Source organism: Aricia agestis, chromosome 19, assembly GCF_905147365.1.
Source record: "Aricia agestis chromosome 19, ilAriAges1.1, whole genome shotgun sequence".
Lineage (NCBI taxonomy): Eukaryota > Metazoa > Arthropoda > Insecta > Lepidoptera > Lycaenidae > Aricia > Aricia agestis.
The window spans coordinates 3,969,495-3,990,859 of NC_056424.1; the positions used below are offsets into that span (position 1 = coordinate 3,969,495).

At 36.2% G+C, this 21,365-nt stretch overlaps 1 protein-coding gene across 2 annotated transcripts in view; it reads right to left on the reverse strand.

The window, feature by feature from the left end:
* LOC121736886 (translational regulator orb2) overlaps nt 1–17,664 on the reverse strand; it is a 71,794-nt gene extending 54,130 nt beyond the window's left edge. For both annotated transcript variants that reach the window (XM_042128376.1, XM_042128375.1), the window contains exon 1: nt 17,392–17,664. In XM_042128376.1, the coding sequence (XP_041984310.1) occupies nt 17,392–17,607 (216 nt within the window). In that variant the 5' untranslated portion in view covers nt 17,608–17,664. The remainder of the gene's footprint in view (nt 1–17,391) is intronic.
* Nucleotides 17,665–21,365: the final 3,701 nt, after the last annotated feature.

Sequence of the window (21,365 nt, forward strand, 5' to 3'; positions counted from 1 at the left end):
ATTGCCCGATAAGCAAAACGTGACTGTCCTGTGTTGATATATTTATCGTATCTGTTTTAATTGGTATGGATCGTTCAGGAAATGTGATAACAAATGTCCAGAGGTCCAACACAAAAGCAAATTGAAAATAGATGGTAATAACAATGAAAGTAATGAAAATGATACTAATACAGGGTGCAATTAAACCTTCCTGCCAATTTTTTTCCAGGGCTTAGGTATTATTAGGAGAGTCTATTTAATCAAAAATAATTGCTTGTTATTTTTTTTTAATTACATATTTTATCCCATTTAAAATCGTTGCAGAATGGTCACTCGCGGGGGGAGGCGCGTGCGCGGGAGCATGTCACGCGCGGGCGACGCGTCGTGTCCATTAATTGTAGTGTTTTTAGGATAACTTTCGGAAGCAATTTCTCAACATTTTAGTACTGATTGACTATAAAAGAAAAAAAAAATATTTTTATTTTTAACAAAGATCAATATATCAAAATTTGGCAGGAAGGTTTGATTGCACCCTGTATATTGCTTGTGTAAAATCAGTAAAATAATATTGGCATTTAAAACTTTTGTTACACTCTGTATAGATACAGGTTGTAACAAAACAAAGTGATTGTCGCGGTACCCACTTCAGTTTGCTTATGTGATCCTTACATAGAGTTCACTGTGAAAGTTGTAGTGCTGAACGAGCAGTTATTTTGAACCCCAGCCCCAGCGTCATGACTCATGATAATTTGGCAATGCAATATTTAAAAAAAGATGCAATATTTAAGAGAAAGATAAACGCCAATATATTCACTGGAAGTAACAGAAATAGTTTAATAACATAAAAAGGCCTACTTTACACTTTCAGCTCTGCCACTTTCACAGTGAATGGGACTCATACACAACCTAAAATATATTATCAGTTACCACTTTGTTTGGTTACACCTTGTGGAAAGCTTTGTTCAAAATATTATGTTCAAATGCTTTGTTCAAACCTACGCGACCAGGCGACTGTCAAGCTGTCAAATGTGTGTTTTGAATCAAAGTTCAAACACACATTTGACAACTTGACGCTACCGCTTCGCAGTCGCCTGGTCGCGTAGGTTTGAACAAAGCATAATAGATATTATGAGATATTGAAAGAGCAACCAAGTAAGAGCAGGGTTTTATCGATAGAATCACGACCAGACATCCCTATAAGATAGACAATTAATGTGTTAAAAATTATCTAAATTAGAATATTATTGCTCTTCCTTTGTTTCCTGCTACATGTTACAACGTGGGGATCCTTTGCCATCATACATTTTAGTGTTTCAGGGTATGTTCAAAATGGAAAGTCTGCTTAACGCTTACATAATATACTTTACGTTACCTGCTCTGTCTGTGATACTCTTTATTTACACTTGATAGTAAAGATTTTTATATTTTAATAGTTAGGATTTTTTAACTAGGTACTACAAAAATTGTATGACTCTCAGTGAAATTTAAAAATGACTTACTTTATTTGGTTGGTTTATGTGAAGTTATTGAACTTACGTGATTCACTGAGTTAGACGTAATCCGACCAAATTACGTACGCCATATGCCTATCAATTCTTCTGGTGATGATAAGTTAGTGTGCTGGCGATGATGATGATGGTGATGTACCACATCTCTAAGCCTGTACCACTTTTCTATGATACGTTATCAGTGATTGATGGCTGAGATAACACAAATATATTGAATGCGCGAGATTTCACCAAGTAGGTACATATTTTTTTATTTCATTTTACAAGAGCCGCTCCACGTGGCCCACAATGGACAAATGTGTAGAGGGGAATATTCGTCTCGAGGCTCAACTATATAATCAAAATTACTAGGCGCAGAATTTAATACTTTATCATTTTACATCAGTTGTGCAAGTCTCCACCTTGTGAAGTGTAACCTATTAAAGATATCCTTATTTAATGTCATGAAAACTATTTTTGCATGAGGCCGAATTATGTTATATTGTGTTATTTTAAGTAACAGCAGTTAAACGCTAATAGTATATTTTGGACTTTGAATAACAAATTGTCATAGGACAATGTTATTCAAACGCCAAAATATCCTTGCAGGTCTGAACATGGACGTACCGAGGGGGGGGTGCTATGCTATGATAAATTGATTATATTGAATTTTGTTTGACTGTGAGATTATAAGATATCTTAGATTTATCTAGTAAATCATCTCGTCGCTCTTTTTTTGACACGCAATCTCTTAGGACTTAGACCGTTCCTACCCTGCTAGAATCTTATCTAGCCCACTTCCCAGTAAGCTTCACTCTTGTGGCCCTCAGTATATTTTTCAGGTTTAGTGGCAAAACGCCTTCTGGAGAAAAAAAATTGACGTCAACTGCAAGTTTGCTTAGTCATTTCGTTTTGAACTTCGACCGCGGTCGTGTCCATGTCTCCCATAAAAATAATATACTGCAATTATTGATTTTGTTTGCAGTAGTACGTCGTTCAGTAGTATGTCTAAGGGAGGATTTCACCAATCACACAACTTCGTTTTATAAAACTTAGTTCTCATTAAACACGTTCCTACGGGGATCAATAAAAAGCAAGAAACGATAATATTATATGAACTACCCAAACGCATCATTTTTTTCGTCTATGATTTTCGATTCGCCATGACACTACACTGGCAGGACTTTAACGGCTTTAATGAAGTTTAACCGTGCAACATTGGACGTTCTGAAGATAAAACTCTATTTGTTGTGAACTTTATGTTAGTGAAATGCAATTTGGTGCTATAAACGCGTTTATACGTGTACACTAAGCGCGTTCTATTTCTTAGGTGAATCGCACCTAAATAAAATGACTTCAAATAATTTCCGCTCTTGTTTCTTAGGGTAATCCTTCGTTATAATACATTAAGGGGAATTTCACCAATCACACTTAACCGTTTTATTAAACTAAGTTCTCATTGAACAATAAACGCATTTATATGGCGACGTGAATCTCGTTTAGTTTCAAATAGATTTTACATTCTTCATTTAATCGCGATTAATGAATCTAAGTTTTACGTTATACGTTTGATTGATGATTTTTATACGTTTTTATCATCTTTGAGCCTTATCACGTTGTTTTAGTAACAAATAGCAAGAAACGATAAATAAGCTAACTAAACGCATATCTGTGAAAACTGTCAACTTAACAATTTTTTCGCCAATGTTTTTCGATCTGTCATACACTACACCGACAGGACATGTGTTTTATGAAGTTAAAACTCGAATATTGGGCGTTCAGAAGATAAAAATCGGATTTGCTGTGAATGAGACGAAACGCATCTACTTGGAATCGTATAAAAACGGAATATAGTACAAAAAGTTATTCGAGTAAATAAGAATTATAATATTTATGGTAAGAAATGTCGCAAAAAGTAAAAAATTCAATGTGGTACTTTTTCTTTAGTTTAAAAAATTGTAATTTATGTTAAAAATCAATAAATTTCAGTAAATAATCGTAATTTTCAAAATTACGATTATTTACTGAAATTTATTTTACCAAGTTTCGGTTTCGGTTTCGGTTTCGGCCGAAACTAAGAGTAAGGCCGAAAGTTCGGTTTCGGTTTCGGTTTCGGCTGAAAAATCAGTTTCGGTCGGACACTAATTTTAACATATCAATCTTTCTTCGTAGTTGTAATTGTGCTTAAATACAAAATATTTTACAATGAATACTTATTTACTACAGTACAATGCTGAATTTATCATAATATTGTCGCACAGTATAACTCCTCGGTTAAACAAAAAGGACGTAAGTATTTTTAAGACGCTCCCCCTACGGAAATGCCGTAATTTACCGTTTTTAGAGCCTTATTAACTCATAATTTGAAAGCTACAAAATTATAATAAAAAGGCAGCAATAATCGTCAGTATATGAACGTTCCTTTCATAGTTATTAATTTCCTATTTTTGTTTATTATACTCATGATATCAGCTTCCAAAGTAATACCAATTTATTTAAATTCAAGCATACATTCAGCATCTCCCTTATATTTACAATTTACAGTTATTTGAAACACACGCCAATAGATCGACAACTTAATTAACTACCCGTTTGATATTTTTAAGGTTAATTTTGAACTAAGATAAGTAAAAAATAGGATTTTGGCGCGATCTCGGCAACGCGGCAAATGTATGGCCAAAGTTGTTTGCTCAAGAGATGGCCTTAATGTATTTCTTCTATTTTGTAGGAAGATATCATATTTTATTAAATCTCATCCTATTCGAATTTATTAACAAAACTCTCCCCGCCCAGTCGCTAAAGTATTATACTGTTTCAAAACAAAATTAACATGCTTATTATGAAGAAGGTTATGCATGCACTGAAATAAGGCAGTAAACCATGAAGTGGCGGTCTCTTTCTACCGCATACTGTTAGAAAAGGATAGAGAATACAGCCTTCAGGTGTGCTGATAACGCCGCTCGTGAAAAATGAATTGTTGAAAACGTTGTTGAGAAAATTACATGTTTTTTACGACATGTTGGAGTAAATTGTAGGTGCTAACGATGGACACAATAGTTTACTATTAATCTACTAAATGGATACTTAAATGGGAGGTGTGGACCTTTGTCTAAAAAATCCAAACCACACCGAGATGAGTTAGGACTAGGGGGGGAACACAATCGGGATTCAATAAGGAATATAAGTCGGAGCAAATGGATGCTACTAGCGATTTCTTTTCTTTACTGATTTTATATACTTTGCATATGTTTTATATAGGTATTTTGCTTATTTACCTATGCTAACACCCCTCTCCCCCTCCTCACCCTCTCGTGAGACCCCTTTTCCAAAATTTGAGGCTGCGAACGCGCCTTTATGTAAGTACAAACATAAGAGCCGATTCTTATGAGAAACGGCTCATAATCCTGAGCTCGTGAAGTTGATATTCGAGGTACGCCTCGAATATTAAGTTCACGAGCTCAGGATGAGAATCGGGCCCCAGACTAGGATTAGGACTCGTTCCTAGCGTGGTGTTTGACCGGGTGATATCGCCTATCGTAGTTACTCATTTAAAATACGCGAAAATACCAATTATTTTTATTGATAAGAAGTTGTTAGTTCAAATAATTGGAGTTATCGCGTAATAGTTTTTTAGTGATTTGTTGATAGCGCTCGTACTATATTGTACCAAATATAATCTTTATTTATACATTCTAGTTTCTACTAGATGACGCCCGCAACTCCGTTGCGCCAAAATTTGTTTATCGCGGCGAACCGTACATTTTTCGGGGATAAAAACTATCCTATGTCCTTTCTCGGGTCCAACACACACCAAATTCCATCAAAATCGGTTCAGCGGTGGCGTGAAGAGGTAACGGACAGACAGACACACTTTCGCATTTTTAATATTAGTATGGAAGTATGGATATGGATGTTTGCACATTTCAAGAAATAAAACATGATGGAACTACCGGAATCATCATAAAGACAGTAGGCAGACTCATTATAAGAAAGTATATTTCTTGTTTGCGATTATTAAGGGGTGGTTAAGTTAAATATCAAAAATGCAAAAGCTTATCGAAACCGATAGGAATTAAGTTATTAAAATAACACCCCAATGACCCCAATGGTAGGTAATAATATTTTAATGTGCAAAATAGAGAGAAGTTCTGTAAAACTTGGTTTGTAATAGAAAATAACAAATAAACATGCCTAATGCTCGTTCACCCCTAATATACACCCCTATAGTGGAAATGGATTCAAAATTATATTTTCCATCACTCATTTTCATGTAAACATTACATAATATCTCTCGAAGAACTCCTCGAAGAATCGGCGCTTAGAAGAAAGAGAGCGTGTGCCTCGTTCGACTATGAAAATTTTTTTTTCATCATTGACAAATCCTCCGTGGTAGTATAATACCTACAAAGCCTATTTACTTAGGTACGTTTCTTTGCCGTAAGTAGATTGTAGTCGCATAAAAAAGTTACAGTGAAAAGCCTACGCTATAGCCAATCAGGACGCCGCACTGCAGCCCCTGGCGCGAACTAGGTCATGCCCGGCCGAGCCCGTTGCGGCTGTGTGGGGTGGCGTCTTTGCCTTGGACGGTTTAAAAATAAAACACCCGATGACGTCAAATTAAGAGGGAAAATGCCATTTTGTTTTTTCAATTGCATCGCGCGGATTTGTTTTGCATTTCATTACGTTTGGAATTTTTTAATTGTTTAAATGAATGGAGTTTGTTTGTAATGTAATTGGTGTTCGCCTTTTGTTTTTTACTGTTTTTGAATTAAAGGCTGTCACAGACAGAGCAGGTAATGTAAAGATGTATATTATAGCACGATACATCTCGATACATCTTTCTATAGAAATCGTCAGGAGACCACACACAACAGCTTTAATGTATATTTTTACATCTTCGTATCTCAAGATACAGAGCTATATGAAAATTTACATTTATATTTTGATACATCTAAATACATCTCAATACATCTCAATATATTTCTGTATATTAATATACATCTCTTCTCTTCATAGGATGTTCAAAAATTTCTGTGATTATTATTGTGAATTAACACAGTGTTGCCACTTGCCACCTTAGCACAGCACTTTACAGCAGGAACTGCGGGCAGTCTGTTCCCCAGAGCCTATATTTTCAATCAAATATCTTCAATCCACATCGTTCTGTTTTTGGCACAATATGAAACAATGCGCGCATCAAAATTACAATCCGAATCATCTTCTGATGAACTATCTAGTGAATCTAATAGCAAGTAACTCGAAAGGCCATATTATTACAACATTAAAAATAAGAACAGCCTGTATAACACTTTAGCAGCTGAAATGTGCGTCAAGCGGGGCATTTAGCATTGAAATGTAGGGAAAGATACATTACATTACCTGTTGTGTGTGTGATACATTAATATAATGTAAAGCTATACATCCCGGGATGTAATGTACGTTAATATACATTACCTGCTCTGTCTGTGACACCCTTAAGAAATGGATTATTGTTTTTTATACAGCATATAACATAGTTTTTCACATACTAATTTTTATGCTGATTCTATCTTGTTTGTTATGATAAGCCTACCAACCTACCAACAATAACATCATTTTTGATTACTTACTCTTTTCCTTCATCTCAGCTAATCTCCGCCGTTTTTAACCGACTCCCAGAAAGGAGGAGGTTATATGTTCGGCTGTGGATATTTTTTACTTTCTATATCGCATTTCTATAATGGTGCCTCCATATAAATAAGGACGGTCTGTACACCACCGGGGATAGGACGGAAGCTGTATTTCATAACGATACATGATCTAAGATATTTATTTTTTCATTCGGATAGTATTTTATGTTACAAACTAAAACTTAGTATTGAGACGAATGTAACGCTTATAACCATAGTATAAACTACTTAAAGCACATAATGTACCTAGTGTATTCTTTCTGTTTACTAGATGACGCTAAAAATAGATTATCGTGCGGGAATCGTACATTTTTTCGGTATAAAAATATTATTCAAAGTATCTCCATACCAAAAGTAACAGACAGACAGACATACTTTCGCATTTAAAATTAATATTAGTATAGAAGTATGGATATCCATAGCACTTATAAACTTAAATAAGTACTTAGGGTGGGTTGCACCAACTTACTTTAACTATAACTGTAACTATAACTTTAACTACAATGCAAAATGTCAATTCTTTGGTTAAATTTTAAAATGGACGCCATCAAGACGCCATATTTAACTATAACCATAGAACTCGACAAGGCTTTAAATGCACGTGGCGAAAAAAGGAACTAGCACTGTCATCATACAAAAACGCCATTTTCGACAGTTCTCCTTTACCAGCAGCGCCTCCGCCCACGTTCTTATATAAAGCCTGTCGGACGTTTTAACGTTAAGGTTAAAAATTAAATTAGCCTTAACTATAACCGTATCTTTAACTTTAACTACGCCTCTGGTGCAACCCAATCTTAAAAAAGTCTCAAATATATGACTTTTCTTATGTTTTTTTCTGATTTGACGACCTGTCGGATAATGAGAAAAATAATAAAATTTACAGTGGAACTTGTTTACATAATTTAATGTAGTGTATTATTTGTTAGTCTTATTATTTACACAAGCTCTTAAGAATATTAAATTTAAATAGGTAATATTAATATAGAGCAGCAGAACTTAGTTTAAATATCACAATACATTGTTTATAATATTATATGCATACAGTATTCAGGCTTACGAGTTACGAGTTACATATTATATTATGGTCGAAGACTAATTTTCTTTTGGGCCTTATTCTTATGAAAATAAGGTTCAAAAGGTATACATAGCCTTCGATATACTAATCTGTATGCGATGGAGCTAAAGATAATGACATAAGTTATCCTCATGCATCCTGCACCTCTCAGAGATCTGTTCAATTTAAATATCTCTAGTTTCTCTACACTCCCTTACGCCATTGTAAAAGTAAATAGAAACATAAGTTTTACATGTTTACTTGATTAACCTGATAATAATACGTTCGGTACCAATTAAATATGAATGAAACTACGAGCGAAGTGATAATTTGGACTTATCAGCGGTTGTGGTGGTAGTGGTGGATTTCTAAGTGGTGCTTTTAAAAAAATAGTTTAGGTACAGTGGCGGGGCAAGCCCTAAGTTGTGGCCAAGACAATATGTTTTGCGAGGCCCTCTGATGGATTACGGATTTTCTTGAGAGAAATGATTTTTATATAGCCTAGTAATTTTGGTCGGTTAATGTTAAATCATTGTTAAGAGGATACACCAGGGGCTAGAGAAATGAAAAAATTACGTGTATACTATATATATATATATATATAGTATAATCTATAGCTGTCTCCCTTACCTCAAGCCTATACCGCAGAACGCGATAGAGACAACTGCAGAAAATCAACGATTCGTTATCCCCTGATTCCTTCTCCAAAACTTAACCGATTTAAGTGCTTTTTTCATTAAATATTAAAGAAAGGCTTGAGCTGTGTTCCTGTGTTTTTTTTTTTTTGTAAAATCTAGCCAAATCTGTTTTCTGGATGTTTGAACACAGCGGAAAATCTGGCCATTTTTTTTGGGTTTTTGAACGTTCATATCTTATTTAATAATGAAATTATGAAAAAAAAGAAAACATAGAGACATTGTATTAATGGCTGTAGATATTCAGGAAAATTATAACTCTACAAGCATTATCCAGGGAGGAAACAGGGGACAACGTTTGTATGGAAAAAAGGGCGGTGTGGACACCTCTTAAATTACCCTACCAAACTTAGTAATTCCGCTATTTGGTTATGAACAAATTATTTCTCTAATACCTAGTGCATTATATTATACAACAGTAGGTATTTAATTTATATAATGATTAAAATTTAGTTCTCTTGAATTTACAGTCTAGTCTAAGAGTGTTATCTTCGTGGAAATTATCTTAAAACATCACTCAGGCGTTTAGCTCAGACAATCGGGAGTTCAGAACCCTTGGTATCAATGCCCGAGAGATTTGAACCTAGATACACTTAGGACAAGTTACTGGCTGGAATATATTGCCAGTTTTGTCTAAACCGCGCTGGAGCCCGTACATGTATTTGATGAAAGCAGCTTAATATGCCATTTTCAGTGGTACACACCAAATAATATGTTACGATTTACGAAAATAGTATATAGTTGCCTGCTGTAAAAAGCAGCATATGCCCTCTATTCAAATATCGTCTGTTTATCAAAATATGTTATGAAGCGTATCCAATCCAAACATATAAAATCGAACCTAGCATGGCTGGCTTAGTATCCTGTAATTGCAGTAAACAACAAAACTGCTAGCGCACGTTGAGTTCCGTACAAAACTACTACCGAATTCGCCAGAAAAAAAGAGAGTATGATTATATTGAGAGAGTCCTCATAGTATTTATTTAAGCCCAGTATCACGAGACGTAACGAAATATCAATCAATAGGGTCGCATTACCCTCTAGGTCAGCCATTCTCAAAGTGTAGTCCGCGGAGCTCTAGGGCTCCGTAAAGGTCTTGGTAGAGGCTGTGCGAGCGACATAAATTGCTTTAAGAAATTTCATCAGACACCAGCTGCATGGAGAGAATTCATTCAAATACAAAACATTATTTTTTTGGGGTCTGTAGGGACCACACATAAGTGCATGCTTGCATTTTCAACTTGTGTGTTACGTGTTAACAACTTATGGTGTAGCAGTATCTCCCTAGCCTCCGTATTAGGAACTTGTACGAATTGTATTTTGTAAAGGCTAAGACAATAAATAGTTTATCCGGGACTCGACGTCGAACAGGGTCGATCAAAAATGAGTAATGATGACACTTCTTAAAAGGGTTACGCCACCAAAAGAAGCGCTGCTCTGCGTACAGACTACAGAACCCAAAAGTCCAGCATTGTTACGTGTTATTTTACCGCATCCTATGAAAGAATGCTTTAAAACATTCATTGTTTCTTGTTTAGCATTACCGCGAATTTGCCGCCAATATTTCAATTGACGTTTTGTTTTCTTTTTCATTTCAGCGCAATGCAAAGGTATCACTTATTACAGCCGTGTCTTTGAAACTGCATCTGAATATTTAAATTTGGAACCCAAAATGTTTCAAAGATTTGTTCAAACGTCGTTTTAATTCCAAACAGGTAGACGACTTCAGCGAAATTAAAGTTACTTTAACAGTTTTTAAGCCTCATGTATATGAACAGGTACAAAGATGTAAACAAATCCTTAATTTATCTATTTACTACTGCAATATAGAGGCATAGTTGATAAACACATATACTATAAACCAAGAGATAGAAACTTGAAATTACGCACAATGCAATGTGGACATACATGACTAAAAAGGATTACCGTACTAATATTATAAATGCGAAAGTGTGTCTGTCTGTCTGTCTGTTACCTCTTCACGCTTAAGCCGCTGAACCGATTTTGCTGAAATTTGGCATGGATATACTTTGAGTCCTGGGAAAGGACATAGGATACTTTTTATCCCGGAAAATGTACGGTTCCCGCGCGATAAACGACTTTTGGCGCAACGGAGTTGCGGGCGTCATCTAGTATACTATAAACCAAGGGATAGAAACTTGAAATTACGCACAATGTGGACATACATGACTAAAAAGGATTATTTTTAATTAATGAGCTATAAGGAAGTCGAATGGGGATTCAATTACAAAAATATTTCGTTAGTTATAATCACATAAATGTTAAACATACATCGAAGAGTACCTAAACCTAACAACGTAATCAAGTCAGTTTAAAATTATCTTCAAAAGCCCCAAGCAATAGCTTGAGTAATTTTCTCTGGAGACACGACTTTATTTAATGGACCAGAGCGAATAGTTTATAAACATTTTAAAAACTTAAAAAGCTAAGTTCTGAGTACTAAAATAATATTATGTAGTATGTTTAACTGTGTTTAAGAGCAGGGGCGGGGCTGGGAACGCCCTTTTTGGCTCTATATTACATAAGTTTCATAATACATTATACTAGACATCCATAATCCAATGTTAAATGCTAAGAGAACTAAAATCGTATAGATATATTTTGTTGTAAGTAGTATCTTATGATGAAATTTAGTATATAGGGGGTTTCGGGGACGATAAATTGATCTAGCTAGGAATCATTTTCAGAAAATGTCTTTTTATTCGTGTTTTATCGATAATCGATAAACTGAAAAATAAGACTCTTCCTGACATCTATTGGCGAATAATAATACTATTTTGTTAGCAACTAATTGTTTTAACGACCAGCAGATGGCGTTATTAAGTAACACGAAGTCAATGAGTGTTTGCTATACCGAGCAAAGCTCGGTCATCCAGGTACTTTAATTTAAGTATCATACGTTGTGATTTAATTTGTTTCTAAGTTTGATGATGGTGACATAGTCGGTTACCGACAAAGCTCCCTTGAAAAGATAAAAAAAATCTATACAATATTGGTTGGCTTGGCTTTATTATCATCATCATCATGCTTTTACATATTGTTCTTTCCGATGTTGTTTTTTTTATTTTAGTTAAGCAGTTTTTTGGTTTATTGCTAGTTTGTTTGCTTTAGTGTATGCTGTACATTGTCTTAACGTGTGAATAAAGCATTTTATTATTATTATTATTAAATTATCATGAAAATAATAAGTATGCGAAATTCGCTGCAGCCAATTATGACAACCAAAATGTACTTTATCACAAATCATTGACATCACGCGCCGGAGAGGCTATTATGCATAGAACTAGCACACTTGTGCTGAAGCACAATAATAAGGTGTGGTCAATTTACCCAATAACTCGCTATTAAACATCACATAAACAATAACTATCACCCTGGGAGTCTACAATTTATTGCATCAATGTAATAAAGTTAACTATATTATAGTGACTTCTCTCAAGATAGCCGATGTGAAAGATGCTTTCTTTATTTACAGAATATTATTTATCTAATGCGTTTTTTAGGGTTCCGTACCCAAAGGGTAAAAACGGGACCCTATCACTAAGCCTTCGTTGTCTGTCCGTCTGTCTGTCTGTCTTCAGGCTGTAACTCAAGAACGGCTATAGCTAGACTTCTGAAATTTTCACAGATCATGTATATCTGTTGCCGCTATAACAACAAATACTAAAAATAAAATAAAGTTAATATTTAAGGGAGCTCCCATACAAGAAACGTGATTTTTTGGCCATTTTAGCTCGTAATCGATAATGGTAAGGCACTTGAAATTTTCACAAAAAACTTAATTATATTGTTACTTTAATAATGAATAATAAAACTAAATAAAAGTAAATATTTAAGGGAGGCTCTCATACAAAAAACTCAATTTTTTGTCTACTTTCGCTCTTTACCCTTCGTGCGCGACTCCGACTCGCACTTGGCCGATTATTATGAAATCCACAAAGCAATGTAGAGATAGATTATTCCTCAAAGTTCTCCTCTCCCTTAGGCCCTATATTGAGACTGTAGGTAAGATCAAATTATAATAAACTAGCTGTCCCGGTGAACTTCGTGTCACTTAATAACCTTCCCTGGACTTCTACAATTATTTTAAGACTAAAATTAGCCCAATCCGTTCCGCCGTTCTCGAGTTTTGCGCTTAGCAACACATTCAGCGACTCATTTTTATATTATAGATTTAGCTTAGTGCATTCTACGCTTAAAAAGACTACTTAGATTTAAACTGTCAGCATTTATTTTTTTCAGCATAACGCATTTCAGAGTTTAGATTTTTAGCAATAACTAACACATTTAATGCAAGTTATACTTTCAACATCTAACCCTAAATTTTGAGCATACTAGTTCAAGCATCTACCCAATACTTTTAGATTTTAATCCAATATTTTTTTGCCATAACTTTAATGCCTCTATATTTTTTACAACTAATTTTAGCATCTAACTGCCGCACTCAGAGACATTTAATGATAATTAAACTTTAATTTAATGAGGAGTTTGATAGAAAAATACAGTGTTATAAATAAGTGCATCCAGACTTATTTTAGTTACATTTCTATGTAAATCACAATATTATGGTAAAGGAAGATTTTTGGCTTATTTCATTGCAATAAAAGTACTACGCCAATTTTGATAAATATAGGCGAAACATAAAAGATTCATACTTTTATACCGACAAATGTACGGAGTAATGTGTAATGTGTCTCGCGGAGGTGCGAGCAACATTCAGCATGTGTCTTTCAGCGGTGTTTATTGATTATGACACGTGCTACCTGGCCATCGATCCCGGGAACTGGGTCAGCCCACAGCTAATGAGCATTGTTTTAAATACTGCTCAATACTAGGACCAGGGCCTCTATCATGAGCTCTTAAATCCATTCTTTTTACGTCCTTATCTGACTGTATAAGGACGTAAAGTGAATGGATTTAAGAGCTCATAATAGGGCCCCAGGGGTCACAGTGGCAGATTTACCAATAAGCTAAGTAGGCTGGAGCCTAGGGCGGCAGATTTAGAGGGGCGGCAAATGTAGCCCCATTTTTTTTATCTTACAGAAATAAAAAATCCCACCAAAAACATTTCTTGTAAAATATTGCCGAGACGACCACATAAGGTTTACCCTGTGAAAAAGATATGAGATCTCATGTAGAGCCAATTAGCTTCTGAATCTACACGGCCTTACTCTACTGACCCTAACTTAAACAAATTCTACATACCAGTAAATATGTAAGGTTTAGCCGTTTCGCTACCGCACAGGGTGTTCCTTGTGTGGTCGTCTCAGCAAAAATTTTCAAAAAATGTTCCTGGTGGCCGGTGGGATACGATTGTGAACTAAACTAACGTATTGAATTTCAAAGGTCAGTTATAGGGACGGCAAAAATTGAATAGCCTACAGGCGGCAAATCTGTAAATCCGCCACTGCCAGGGGATGTATGTTTTGAAGTCAGAACGTGGAAAGGGTTTTCCAGGGGATGTAGGTATATTTTGAAGTGAAAACGTCTTTGGCGGCGTTGTGCGCTTTTTTTGGGATAGGTAAAATAGTATACAGTTTGCGTCTGGACATATGATTAGAGAAGGGAGAGGAGGTTTTCTCCCCCTCATTTCTTTTCACTTCTACCGGTTTTCCTGGAGTGCAACTGGTTGCATTTTTAACATACCCACCGTTGCGACTCCTGTGTCGCCAGGATCAACGCAAGAAAACAACGTAAAACGAAAACTGTGTTGCCAGGATTAATAGTGGTAACACGAATACCCTTTGATATGATCTCAGGGTTGCCCGAGCAACAAGCTTAATCTGCCTTGGGACCAGCAAAGAAATTAACCGTAAGAAAGAGGAAGAGATAACCGGGGCTCTGGCTCCTGGCTTGTAAGTTCGGTCGTCGGTTTTACGTAACGTAGTGTTTGGTCAAATTTTTGCTTTGGACAAATTTTGACTGGGATTTAGGAAGTTCTTAAACAAATATTATGCGGTACTTAATAGACGACATCGTTAATGCCAAGTGGCTTAGAGACGCGTTATACGGTATACCAAGTCCCATACATCTTTAATTTCAAACATTGCCTTGGATTGCATTTTGACACAGGCTCAAGCAATTTTTTCAGTGGACACTTCTTTTTCTTTTTTATAATGGCTTCTTGGTGAGTTACCAATGTCAGAACCTATGTACCACTAGACGCCTCCGTGGTCTAGTGGTACAGAGCGCGGCTCTTGACTCGGAGGTCGTGGGTTCGATTCCCGCGTTGGAAACATATTATTATTTCCAAGTGTGGTTAGGACAATGCAGGCTTATCACCTGATTGTCTGACAAGTAAGATGATACATGCGTCGGATGGGCATGTAAAAAGTCAGTCCTGCGCCTGATCTCTCGCCGGTCGTGTCGGTCTGCCGTCCCACTGGGTTATGAGACTAAAGGAATAGAGAGTGCTCTTGTGTACTGCGCACACACTTGGGCACTATAAAATTACTCCTGCGTAGCTGGCCTGGTTTAGATGAAACCGGCCACCGTCACCGAAATCGGTGACGGTGCTATTATATTAATGTCAGAATGAGTAGCAAAGCAGTAACTCTTTATATGCGAAAACAATGTATTTGTGTATCTTCTTGCTATGTATTTATTTATCTTGTTACTCAATTACTGTTTTGTTTTCCGGTAAAATAAAAATAAAAAATAAAAATAAAGTAATACATGCAAAATCAGACATAATACAAATTACACACAAGACCACATTAAGCCTTCCACTATTGAGTAAACCACTTTTTAGGGTTGAAATGTTTTCATTGCCCAATGGATTTTAAGAGTAAAGTACTTAGTCCCTTAATGGGGTCAAGAGGTCGGATCGATGGACCCAAAGACATTGTACCGCTTTTTTAATACTACCCTCACATTTGTAAATCCTCATTTACATGTAGTCTGCTTTGGTATAAAGTATAACTTAGATGTTATAGCAAACTCAACGGCTGCTCGCTTACCGCCGTACCCAAAGACATTAATTAATAATTTAATGAAGAGTTTGACAGGTATGGCTTATGTAAAAATTTTGAATTAATTACATTTAAGTAAATAATGTCCACTATGAGTGCAGCAGTTAGAGACATTAAAAATGCGTGGAGATTAATGGATCTTAATTAAATTTATGTTAAGTAATGATTAAATGTCTCCGACTGTGGCAGTAAGACTCTTTGCGCACACTTTTCTGAAAGAATGAACTAAGAAACACACTGAATGAACACCTGATGGTACTTACGTCAATATTGCTTCGCAGCTCATATACAGTAACGACATTAGTAGAATGTGACCACTTTAGTTAGCCGCTCCTTTCCACCCCTTAGCTATCCGTTTACCTCACTCATTCGGCGAAATATGAGCCGGTTTTCTGTGATGCTGTCGTATAATGTATTGATCTCGATTAACTTACTAGCGATCAGTTTCTAAGATTTTGGGATAGAAGTTTATATATTCTAGCGTTTTTATCGTGGCCATTCAGCGTAGCGATCGAATCAAGAAATTCCGTAACGAAAAACCTAACACCTCCGACCGGCACAGCGGTGCGCCGGTCGCTGCCGGCCAGGCTTCGGCGCGGTGTTTGTGTGCATGCGAGGCAGTCTCCGAGTGTCAGGTATTTTTAATAAGCTAATGTCAAATTATTTACCAAAAAATAACGCTTTTGAATAAAATATAAACTCCTATGACCTGACCAAAACCTTAGAAACCTCATTTTAGATTAGATATACAATTTGAACCACAGGCTAAGGCTGTATTACATACAGTATTCCTTTGCTTTACATTTGCATAGACGCGTATTATTATTATTATTTTGTTGAATACACTTGACGAGTTACAAATTACAACACATGGATTTTGCTTTATGAGCTAGAATTAGGTAACGAAATTTCGAGTATTTAGTAACATAAAACTTCATGAAATCTACAATTAAAACATGTTACTATTTCATAATCACATTACCATAATGTATAAATAATGAAAATTAACTTGAAATAGGTAAAAATCATATTTAAATCCAAACGAAACGTGTTCGAATAAAACACATTACGCCTTCAGTGTGGAATGACGTTTCATTACATGAGAAGCCTTACGTAAGAAAGACGCAATTTGGAACTCTATCCCTATGCACTTAAAGTTAAATTTCAGTCGGTAAGCAACGTCGTAGTCAGCTGAGTGAATCGATATAGTATGTTGAGCAGTTGACGTAAAATATATGTTTATCGTTTGCATACAGATCCATATGCACGGGCAATAAAACCTTATGTTACGAGTACATATCGTTTTCAGCACCAGTAGAAAAAAAACATAATACTGTCGAAAATGTTAAAATGTTATACGCACTTACGATAAGAAAACTGAAATAGTTTGAAAGTGTGTCAGTTTTTGTTTTTTTCCAGCATACGTTACAACCGCAGTAGATCCTACTTGCTAAGATTAAACTGGTAACTATAGTAACAAGTACATTCACACGTATAGTAGTACTACGTTCTCACCTGGTAGGGCTCATCTGGTTTGCCAGGATACGAGGCACTACGTCGATAATCTGGCGGCCGGGGGGGCGCCGGAGCCCTACGCCACGGGGCGAAGGCCGACGGCTGCGGGGGCTGCGGCGCGGGCCACCTATACTGCGGGGCGCGGCGGAAGGGGGCCCTGTACTGCCTCTCATCGTCGACGACGCTCGGTGCGCCGGGGTATTGGAGCTCGCCCATCCGCGCATACGTCCGACCGCGGCGGAGGTCGGAGCGCGACTGGCGATAACACCTATCGGGTCGATGGTGGCGGCGCGCGCACCCGCACCAGCGTGCTATTGTTTTTCGAATGTGGGCCGAACTTTTTTTTCCGCTGGCAACATTGGCACCTGCATTGAGGTTGTCGATGCCGGAGGTCAAGTGCTCATTTTTAATCGATGCGGAAGGCTTTACATAAACCCCCTCGCTAATAAAATATCCACAATTTGTATAAATCACGTAGTAACAGTAACAAAATGTTTTATCCTTTTCTATCAAGCCTTTCTAACGTATCAGACAAGACAAGACACAACTTAACGCGTGTGAAACATAATTGATATTTTTATTATTTAGTAAGGGCAAGTGACATGTGATATTAAGGAATCAACATTTCATAAGAACATTGATTGTTATGCCATTGGTTGTTACGAATCATTATTAAAATCCTCCATAGCAACATTTTCTACATATTTAATTGAGTTACTATAACCATGCTATAACCGAAGAGCATTATGCAACAGTTTTCAGGGCCACTTTCATGAAGTAAGGAAAAACCAAGATGGCGTCAAATGTCAAACTCAAGGTAGAGTGTAGACCACAGGTGTAGACTGTCCTTGTGGTTCTATTCTATTTGTTGGTACCGACTTACTTAATTTACATAAAGTGGAAACATTATGGTAGACTAATTTATTATAATATCAATTTGTTCGGGTTGTGTTAAATAAGTGTTAAGTCGGTCGGTAAGGCTTGACAACCAAATGACATAGGTCCGATGCATATCAATCTATTTCACTAAGGGCCTGTTTCACCACTTCCTGATAAAGTGCCGGATAGGCTATAGAGTATGGAGAATCTGTCAGATAAGTTGTGGTTAGCCTATCCGGCACTTATCAGGAAGTTGTGAAACAGGCCCTAAGAGTACAATCAAAGATTTCAATACTCATAAATCATAATGTGGCAAAAACACCAAAGTTGTTTTTCACCGTATAGAGAATAACTAGATGGCGCCCGCAACACCGTTGCGCCAAAGTACGTCTGTCGCGCGAAAACCGTTCATTTTTCCGGGGTAAAAAAGTATCCTATGTCCTTTCCAGGGACTCAAAGTATCCCCATACTAAATTTCAGCAAAATCGGTTCAGCTGTTTAAACGAGAAGAGGTTAAACAGACAGACAGACTTTCGTATTTATAATATTAAGTATGGATGTTACATTAGATGATACAATTTATACGATTTAAGAAAACTAAATCTGAAACGAAACATGTAAAGTTTAACAAGAACTATGATGCCCTCTTTCGTTTTTCCACTGTCTGCAGTGTCTTATGTTGATCTTTAAACGAGCAATTCTTGTATATACTAGCTGTCCCGGTGAATTTCGTGTCACTTTAAAACCTTCCCTGGACTTCTACGAATATTTTAAGACTAAAATCAGCCCAATCCGTTCAGCCGTTTTCGAGTTTTAGCGTGACATTTGAAAATCCATTTTTATATATAAGAAGATATAATTGGAATCTCGGAATCGGCTCCAACGATTTTCATGAAATTTAGTATATAGGGGGTTTCGGGGGCGATAAATCGATCTAGCTAGAATACATTTTTAGAAAATTTCATTTTATTCGTGTTATATCGAATACCGAGCAAACCTCGGTCAAACAGCTAGTGTATCTTTAACGCGGGCGGATTCGCAACCAAAAGCTAGTACTGTAATCCGTTTAAGCATTAACCATGGTTTAAACCACGTTTAAAATGTTTAAATGTAAGCGCACTTTGGGCCGCATTCGAGACATTTTAACCTTAATACAAACCTGTGGCGCTGCAGTCCACTGCGGACTACAGCATATTATATCACGCCGTAAGCCTGCTGGTTTACAGCATTGTAAATATAACTAAATTTTAAGTTTTATAACGAGAACTACACAGGAATACTAGGTACTTTTAGAAAGAAGTAGCTCATGTCAATAAAGGCCTAGCCAAGACGTTTTCTTATTCACTTCTTTATAGATTTATCGCCGATCAAAATATATGGAATTGACATAAGCGTTCGATAATATGTAGTTAACATTCGACATATTGATCGGCGATTCCATAAAGATAAAGAAAACGTCTTGGCTGAGGGCCCCGTATTCTTCATGATACGCTGCTTTTAAATAGCATTCCTTTTATTTAAATGCGGCTTCGATCCTCTGAAATGAATTAAATGTAAAACTATATCAAAGGCGTTCGAAATGGTCAAAAGTCTAAAAAAATCAGTCGTTTAACGGTAGCACGACGTATGAGAATACTGAGGCACAATAGACATAACTATGTCTACTCTGACTGAGGCCTTACTCCCGAATCTGATATCGATTCCGATTTTCGATTTCAACGGTTTTTTGACATTTTTTAGACATATTTTATAGTTTGTGCGTTTTAACATGATATGGGTGACACATTATAATTGACAATAGTAGGGAAGTTACCTAAGAAAATTAATCGATAATTTAAAAATATCGAATCACTTCGTAAAGGAATTGCAATCGAAATTGACGATTTCGTACTGACGTTTCAGAATGGCGCCGGCGATTTAAAATGGCCGCCCTTTTTATCGATTTGATTTCGATTCAACAGTGTCAATCTCTATTGGCATAAGTTCCATTTCATGCATCTGACATTTTTCAAATATTTTCGTAACAATAATTTTCACAGTTAAAATTTATAATTTTATATTTATAAGTTAGCATTTAGCAACTTTTCATTTTTATTAATTTACAATTATAGGAAACATTTGTTTTTGTAGATGGAATATAATTTATTACATTTTGATTTTTTTTGTTTTCTTGTAAAAAAAACCCGTAGCAAGGAATATGAGAAGTGTCACACATATCATCTTAAAACGCACAAACTATAGATGTCTAAAGTGTCAAAAAACCGTTGAAATCGCAAATCGAAATCGATATCAGTTTCGGGAGTAAGGCACCAGTTTCGGGAGTAAGGCACCAGTTTCGGGAGTAAGGCACCAGTTTCGGGAGTAAGGCACCAGGTGCCTGGTTAGCTGTTTCACAGTAACAGACTAGATCGAATAGGGGACGAAACTGCAATGTTGCATTAAAATATTTAACTCGGTGTACCGAAGGCTACATTTTATTACGTACCAATCATATTCTACTTAGACAGATATGTTACGTCCATACTATTTTCCGGCTTAAATCTCTTCCGAACAATTTTCAAATTCAAAATTGCAAATATTGATAAATTTGACAGATAAGTGAAACAAAAGATACGAAAAACTATTTAAATAAAAGAGACAGTTTTATTTTTAAACGTCGAATCGTATCGCTGTCTCTTTCTTCGCCTATGACGAAAATTCGATTTTTTCCAGATTGTTCGAAAAAATAATTGAAAATGTAAATAATCGAGGTATTCATTGCAATCAAGACATGTGGTAAGAGATTCCATGTATTTGTTTACTTTCGAGTTATAATTGGTACATTTTCAATACATGCACGACGTCATTTTCAATTTATTTAGGTAAGACAAGACGCGGCACGTTCGTGACTGCGCTCGATGCAGACTATACAACAGAGGGCCCAATTGGGCCGTATTTGAATCTTCACAACGCGCGCGGTAGTAACATATCTGCTTTGAGTTTTTCATCATTGTTACGTACCCTAATATGTTAACTAGGCGCGGTGGTTTTAATATTCGGTATAAAAATTTATATAATACTAGCTGTCCCGGCAAACGTTTCTTTGCCATATATAA